The sequence below is a fragment of the Heptranchias perlo genome, chromosome 22 (genome assembly GCF_035084215.1).
Source record: "Heptranchias perlo isolate sHepPer1 chromosome 22, sHepPer1.hap1, whole genome shotgun sequence".
Taxonomy (NCBI): Eukaryota; Metazoa; Chordata; class Chondrichthyes; order Hexanchiformes; family Hexanchidae; genus Heptranchias; species Heptranchias perlo.
In genome coordinates, this window is record NC_090346.1 from 13,338,931 (window position 1) to 13,347,456 (window position 8,526).

An 8,526-nucleotide genomic window follows, 5' to 3' on the forward strand; every position below is an offset into this window, starting at 1 on the left:
GTCTCTGGAATCAATGCTGTCAATCACACATGATCAACGGCACAATATGAAGTGACTGGGTATTCTGCACTGAGTGGCTCCCCTCCTGACTTCCCAAAGCCTCTCTGCCACCTACAAGGCTGGATGGGTGCAGCTCCAACAATACACAAGAAGCTTGACAGTACGCCACAAGAACGATAGAGTAATGCGCCTCACAATCAGAAGAACATCCCACATCCCCACAGTCAAACTAAGTCACCTGCAGTTAGACCAATGTAATATCACATGAATACAGTCAAAGTAACACATCTATGGGGATAAGGTGGGAAAGTGGAGTTGAGGTAAAAGATCTGTCATGATCTTATTGAATGGCGGAGCAGGCTCCAACGGCAGTATGACCTACTCCTGCTCCTATTTCTTACGTTCTTATGCTCAGACTAATGTAATTGTCAAATTTTGGGATTTCAGACATTAACACCACAAACAATAACGTGCATTTATATAGCGCCTTTAATGTAGTAAAATATCCCAAGGGCGCTTCACAGGAGCGATTATCAAACAAAATTTGACACTGAGCCATATAAGGAGGTATTAGGACAGGTGACCAAAAGCTTGGTCAAAGAGGTAGGGTTTAAGGAGTGTCTTAAAAGAGGAGAGAGAGAGAGAGAGCGGGGTTTAGGGAGGGAATTCCAGAGCTTAGAGCCCAGGCAGCTGAATGCACAGCCACCAATGGTGAGGCAATAAAAATCGGGGATGCACAAGAGGCCAGAATTGGAGGAGCGCAGAGATCTCAGAGGGTTGTAGGGCTGGAGGAGGTTACAGAGATAGGGAGGGGCGAGGCCATGGAGGGATTTGAACAAAAGGTTGAAAATTTTAAAATGTTAGAATATGTTAATGCTGCTATTGAGCTAAACTTACCTCTCAAGGGGTTACATTCACAGGACATTAGAGCTGAATAGTATGGATTAGGTTTCAGTCAAGGCATCTTAGGGACAATGAAAGATGATGTGACAATCCAGCGGTCATTCACACTCATTGCTGTTGTGACAACCCTACTCATTGGAGCTCTGCCAAAGGTCATTGCCAAGTTAGGATGGTGGATTCCACTCTTGAGGAGGAGAGGGGCAAGGGGGGGAATTAGGACCTTCGCTGAAGTGAAGATGTTAGGAATGCTGGATGATAGAAGACCCCTTGCTTAAGTCAAGTAAGATGACCCACTGAAGTGGGAAAGTGTGGCGTGTTCTTTATTTTGTCGCATTGCGGCGAGGTAAGTTGTTTTGATTGAACTAAACAAATCTGATCATACCCATTGCTCTGTATATTCATCTTACTGCAGAATAAAGCAGCTTAATGGATATGCATGTGGTGCAAGTATTCGCTCCAGATCACAAGGGGCTACTATTGTTACATCCCTGGGTTTTGCTATTGTACAAGTAGATATAGGGCAATGTGAGTCACTGCCCATAACAATGAGATGCCTAAACCACTTAAGGGACTGACTGATGCCACTGAACCCAAAACGGTGTCTTCAGCCGACCTGAATGTATAAAGCATCCCCCTGTCCCCACACACACATATACACACAGACACATATATACACATAAACAGAAAATCACACATACACACGTATATACAGAGATACACACACGTATACACAGAGATACACACACATATACACAGACACACATACACACACATATACAGACACACACAGAAAAAAGACATACACACACATGCACATATATATATACACGCACATGCACACATACACATACATATATACACACATACACACATGCACACATACACATACACATATATATATATATATATACACACACACTTACACATCAGCTGCATAAAAGTACCCAAGTCAGGACCTTATAGAATAGTGAGAATAACTCAGTAAAATAAATAAATCCTCCTGAATCTATGCAAATATTTAATTAACCTAAAGCTAGCTTATGTGCAATTACATAACACACATATACAGACACAACTTGTAATCAGCTGTCGTCTACAAGTCCTTATTTTGCGCATATATTACTGTCTGCAATCTGAGAGTCTCATGAATATGCGGGTGTGCTCTGATTAAATACACACATACAGCTCATCAAACTATTTGAGTTCCTGTGTTCTGCCTTAGAGCCCTCCCCTAGCACAGCCATTGGATCAGTTACACCCAGTGTTTCAGTGGTCATGAATGGATATTCTAGTCATGTCTCTGCATGCCTCTAGTCTTAATGGGTTCCATTAAAGCTGCCTATACTCTTGTGAAAGCACTCTCTTTTTTATGAAATCATAATGTAATCCTTTCGAATGAACACTGGCCAAGAATAGAAGAGCATCCAACTTATCAAGGTTTTCCCTGCACTCTTACACATCAATAATATTGGTCGTTTTGCTATTAATAGACCCAGCCATAAGAATGTTTTAGAAATCTTGAAATGTTATGAGGTAGTCCTCCTGATGGGGCTGTTCCTGCACTTTCTGGGGATGGTGATCAGTGTTTGTCAGGACGAGAATCTCTCCACAATGTCTCAATTCTGATAATAGAGGTGTTTTAAAAAAAACCTCTCATATTCATAGAATCTGACAGCACTGAAGGAGGCCATTCGGCCCATCGTGCCTGTGCCGACTCTTCGAAAGAGCTATCCAATTAGTCCCACTCCCCCTTGCTCTTTCCCCATAGCCCTGCAATTTTTTCCTTTTCAAGTATTTATCCAATTCCCTTTTGAAAGTTACTATTGAATCTGCTTCCACCACCCTTTCAGGCAGTGCGTTCCAGATCATAACAATTCGCTGTGTAAAAGAATTTCTCCTCATCTCCCCTCTGGTTTATTAAATCTGTGTCCTCTGGTTACCATCCCTCCTGCCAGTGGAAACAGTTTCTCTTTATTTACTCTGTCGAAATCCCTCTGAGCAGGGTACAACAAAAAGTTTGTCATCTGATAGCTGACCCCTCTCTCACCTTTAACCCCCAACCTCTCTGTAACAATCTTTCTTTGTTTTAGCAATACAAATATGGTCATTGTGACTCTCAGTGTCCTGTTTTGTTCCACCTGAGGTCCAAAAATGCTATGGTATGCTCTTTAATTCCTCCTAGAATCCTTATTCTGCTGGAGCCAAGACACAATGTTCCATCTGCCACTCCAACTCATTTTTTTCCAGGTTCTCAAAACCGTTAAATTCTTTCCTCTCACTCATCCCTTTTGCCCAGTGTCTGCCTTGGCTCAGTGGGTAGCACTCTCACCTCTGAGTTAGAAGGTTGTGTGTTCAAGCCCCACTCTTGCACATAAGTTAGGCTGACACTCCCAATGCTGCACTGTCAGAGGTGCCTTCTTTCACATAGAGATGTTAAATTGAGGCCCCATCTGCCCTCTCAGGTGGATGTAAAAGATCCCATGGCCACTATTGCAAAGAAGAGCAAGGCAGCCCTCCCTGGAGTCTTGGCCAACATTAATCCCTCAACCAACATCACTAAAACAGATTATCTGGTCATTTACCTCATTGTTGTTTGTGGGATCTTGGCTGCTGTGTTTCCCTACATTACAACAGCGAGTAGACTTCAAAAATACTTCAATGGCTTTGGGACGTCCTGAGGTCGTGGATATAAATGTAAGTTCTTACTTTCTTTCCTTCAAGCCACGGACTAATGCATCACCTAATTACTTTTCGAGTTATCTCATCTTTTCAACCTCGCGGGTCTCCTGTAGTGGGACCTTGGCTCTTCATTTAAATTTCACACTATATAAAATGTTTTAAACGAGATGGTATGTGTCCCTGCACAATCAGACACTGGCAGCCAGTAACAGAGTCCTGCTTCTCGGAAACAGACGACACTTGTGAGGAGCAGATTCTCATGAGACAACTATTCAGCTCCCAGGGCCTGTACCAACCTTACAATTTCGACTTTGATTCAGTGTTACATCTCATTACCATCTCCATTCACACATTGCAAAGCAATGGCTGTGAGGGATGGATGCTCCAGTGATTGCAAATTAATCCAAGGTCACGGCGGTATTTATATCTGCAATTTAGCAGACGATGTTCATATTCCCTCAGTATCCTGCAGACTTGTTGTACTCTCCACACACACTATTCCCCCTTCTCCTCAAGGTGCCGTCTTATGTGCAGTTTTATGCTGTGCAAGCAAGCCTCTGATAACTTACCCAAATGGCCATTCTTTATGTGTGAACTATTTGTCCATTATATGTCTTCACATAATGTCCACACGTGCACTATCCAACAGGGTGTTGACCAGCCACTGATTGTTTTTGTTTCCTCCCCTTTAGTCCAGGAATGCTGAAGCAATTCCTCCCCCTCCGACTCAGAAAGTTAAGGGTTCGAGCCCCACTCCAGGAACTGAGCACATAATCTATGCTGGCAGTTCAGCACAGTACTGAGAGGAGGCTGCACCGTTGGAGGTGATACCTTTTTTCAGTGAGATGTTAAACCGAGTCCCCATTGACCTGTTGTGATCAAGGTGCGATGTGATTCATTCCAACAATAACAACTTGCATTTATACTGCGCCTTTAACATGGTAAAAGGTCTCAAGGCGCTTCACAGGAGCGATTATCAAACAAAAATTGACACCGAGCCGCATAATGAGATATTAGGACAGGTGACCAAAAGCTTAGTCAAAGAGGTAGGTTTTAAGGAGCGTCTTAAAAGAGGCAAAAGAGGTAGAGAGGCGGAGAGGTTTAGGGAGGGAATTCCAGAACTTAAGGCCTAGGCAGCTGAAGGCACGGCTGCCAATGGTGGAGCCATAAAAATCGAGGCAAGAGGCCAGAATTGGAGGGGATCTGAGATCTCGGAGGGTGGTAGGGCTGGAGGAGATTACAGAGATAGGGAGGGACGAGGCCATGGAGGGATTTGAAAACAAGGATAGAAGGAGGCCATTCGGCCCATTGTGCCTGTGCAGGCTCTCAGAAAGAGCTATCCAATTAGCCCCACTCCCCCCTTGCTCTTTCCCCATAGCCCTGCAAATTTTTCCTTTTTAAGTATTTATCTAATTCCCTTTTAAAAGTTACTATTGAATCTGCTTCCACTGCCCTTTCAGGCAGCGCATTCCAGATCATAACAACTCACTGCGTAAAAAAAATTCTCCTCATCTCCCCTCTGGTCCTTTTAGCCAATTATTTTAAATCTGTGTCCTCTGGTGACCGACCCTCCTGCCAGTGGAAACAGTTTCTCCTTATTTACTCTATCAAAACCCCTCATTAGAACTCATTTTTTGTTTCAAAAGTCAGAAAGTATGTGGGGGAGTGAACGTGGTGCTAAAGTGGAATGGGTAACAGTGATTCAAAACAAGACCAGCCTAAGAGATTTGCTTGGCAAGAACCTTAAAATAGGAACCAACCTGGTTAAAAACCATCTCAGATAATCTTTACTGAATTTTTCTCTTCGTTTTTTTTCCCCAGGAAATCTAAGAAAAGCAGATGAAAATATCCGAAGAGATGTTTTGGAAGCACAGTGCACAAAACAGAACCGCGTACAAAGGAATTTGGAGCAGGGAAATATCATGATTTACATGGACAAGGAAATAACGGCACTTCAGTTGAAAAGCTAGAGTTTCAAGGACAGTTTCATTTTAAGGCCCATAGAACAATTCAACAACTTGTTTAACAGCTGGGTGCTATTGAAAGCTCTTTGCCCACAACCCCTAGAGCACAAGGGGATGGCTCTGCACAGTCTCTGTCTCTGGGTCTCTCTAGCCTCGCTGATGAATGCTGCTGGAGTTTGCGGTGACTGCTGGCTCATCGAAGGAGAGAAAGGATTCGTGTGGCTGGCAATTTGTAGCCAAAACCAGCCCCCGTACGAATCCATCCCTCAGCACATCAACAGCACGATCGTGGACCTCCGGCTGAACGAGAACAAGATCAAAAGTGTCCAATATTCCTCACTCAACAGGTTCGGCAACTTGACGGAACTCAATCTGACCAAGAATCAGATTTCCTACATCGAGGATGGAGCCTTCTCCGCCCAGTACAACCTGCGCGTTTTGCAACTGGGATTCAATAAGCTTCGGAATATCACCGAGGGGATCCTGCGGGGACTGGGCAGGCTGGAATACCTCTACCTCCAGGCCAACCTTATTGAGGTGGTGAGTCCCAATTCCTTTTGGGAATGTCCCAACGTCATGAACATCGACCTGTCCATGAACCAGTTGCAGACGCTGGAAAGTTCCACCTTCCTCGGTCTCAGCAAACTCTCCACCTGTGAACTGTACGGCAACCCGTTCTACTGCTCCTGCGACCTGCTGGGCTTCCTGAAATGGCTGGTGCAGTTTAACAACGCCACCAGGAGCTACGATCGGACTCAATGTACATCTCCTTCAAATTTTGCTGGCTATCTTTTGCTGAGCCAAGGCCATGCCAGTTCCAAGGATGCATTGGGCGCGCTTGCTTCCATGTGCAATGAAGATCTTTATTCCTTTGATCCCAGATTCATCTTCACACAAAAACCCTCAACTACTGCCGTCCCAGAAAGTCCTTGCGGAGCTGAAGATTGTCCATCAGGCGAAGAATCTACCCCATTGATGTCCTTTCAAACCCCCTTGATGAAGGCTGATGACACACCGGTAATAAAGTTAAAAGAAGTTACCTACACAACAGCAACCCTGCTGGTCCATATCCCCGCCCCTATTAGTAAAGCAAACATCCTGGTACAATATAACAACAGCTTCTACATAGACATAAAGGACCTCGTCACAGAAAGGGAGGAAATTAAAATTGAGAACTTAAGTCCCCACACTAACTACACGTATTGTGTGACTTCCATTCAGAATTCCCTGAGATACAATCGAACTTGTGTCACATTCTCCACAAGGGCTAAAACCAAAGCAAAGCTATTACCAGCCGCATCCAATACCACTCATTACATCATGACCATCCTGGGTTGCCTCTTCGGAATAGTCATCATCTTGGGTGTGACCTATTATTGTCTGCGCAAAAGAAAAGAGGAACGGGTAAAGAACAAGAAATCGGGAAACGCCAAGAAGACCATCATTGAGTTGAAATACGCCCCAGAGCTGGAGACAATCACCTTCACCCAGTTGGCACAGAAACCCGTCCCACCCTCCGACACCATGTCATCCAGGATGCCTTTCCTGCCTTCGTCGGGGGACCTGGAAGAGTACAATCTCCAGGAGGTGATCGAAAGTCCAAAACCCAGCCGGGGCAATTACATCGACGTGAGGACGGGGAAACACCCGTATCACAGAGACGTCCTCGAGTGTATGTTTGGGGAGAGTCAGGACTCCGCCACTGAGATATCGACCATAACAAAAGAGGTGGATCAAGTGAATCTGATTATCAATAACTGCATCGATGCCTTGAAGACAGAGACTGGCTCTTTCCGGGGTACCAGCGCTGGGGCCATGGCTTCAGTGGAGCCCCAGAGCTTTCTGATCGCCGAACAATCGCAGGGGCAATCGGGGTTTCTGTCCCCTATTTATCGAGAAAGGTACCACCCATTAAAGAGGCACAGCAGTATGGACGCAGCACCCAAATGTCCCAGCATCTCGTCCAACTGCTCCGTACGTAGCCCCAGGTCGGTGCGCTCTGAGATCTATGCTGGTCCCAGGTACAAATCAGAGGCGAAATACATTGAAAGATCATCTCCTACACCCAGTGCCATCCTGACCGGGACCCCGTGTCGTATTGTGAGATCAGAAGCGGGTCAAATGCTACCCTACAGTGACCACTCTCACCTCTACGCAGGGTTACACCATGGAGATCGAAAACAAGCGAGGAGCCCAAGCCCATGTGTCCTAGAACCACTTCCACGATCTCGATCCAGGCGGAATCTGGTCTACTCTCAGTTCTCCCCCCAGTACCACAGTGTGAGCTATGCCTCCAGCCCGGAATACTCCAGCAAGCCCTCCAAGGGAGTGTGGGAGCGTTACAAACCTCATGAGAAATGGCACAGAAAAGATGAGTACATCGCCGCAGGGTACGCGCTGAGGAAGAAAGTCCAGTTTGCGACAGACGAGGACTTGCACGAAATTCTAGAGTACTGGAAGGGAGTTTCCAGCCAGCACAAATCCTGATTCCTCAGATATTCATTCATCAAGACTAAATTGGACCAAAAAAAAACTTTAAAGCAACTGTTTTTACCCAATCAAATTAACTGTTCTTAAAAGAAAAATTGAACGCACCAAGAATTCTTGAAACTGAACTCTAAAACCTGTATAAAGGATTTCTTTTTTTATATATAAAAAGGAAACCTATAAGCCTTGGAATATTGGATATTATTTATCGCATGACTCTGTCCTGTGACTGTGTGACTCGCTGTAGTGTACATGGGACATTGTTCGTTGTACAATGTACACCGTGACTGGATCGTGCCGTGTAATTGTAGCTCACACACCGCTCACACCTTGCATTGTACAGTAATATTTACCGGTAAACACCCTCCTCTTCCCCCATCACCCGCAGTTCTGTACAGATAAATTTCTATATTTGCAACTATGTTTCTGGATTTTTTCACCTGTTTGTATCAGGTTTTAATCGCGGATTTTACAGAACAGTTTGTTTGATTTC

General features: G+C 44.9%; 1 protein-coding gene across 1 annotated transcript; it reads left to right on the forward strand.

Annotated features, from left to right (window-relative positions):
• Positions 1-5,634: 5,634 nt before the first annotated feature.
• Positions 5,635-8,061, forward strand: LOC137340870 (protein ELFN1-like). Its single transcript, XM_068003675.1, has one exon. The coding sequence runs from the start codon at positions 5,661-5,663 to the stop codon at positions 8,031-8,033; it is 2,373 nt and encodes a 790-aa protein (XP_067859776.1). The 5' UTR covers positions 5,635-5,660; the 3' UTR covers positions 8,034-8,061.
• Positions 8,062-8,526: the final 465 nt, after the last annotated feature.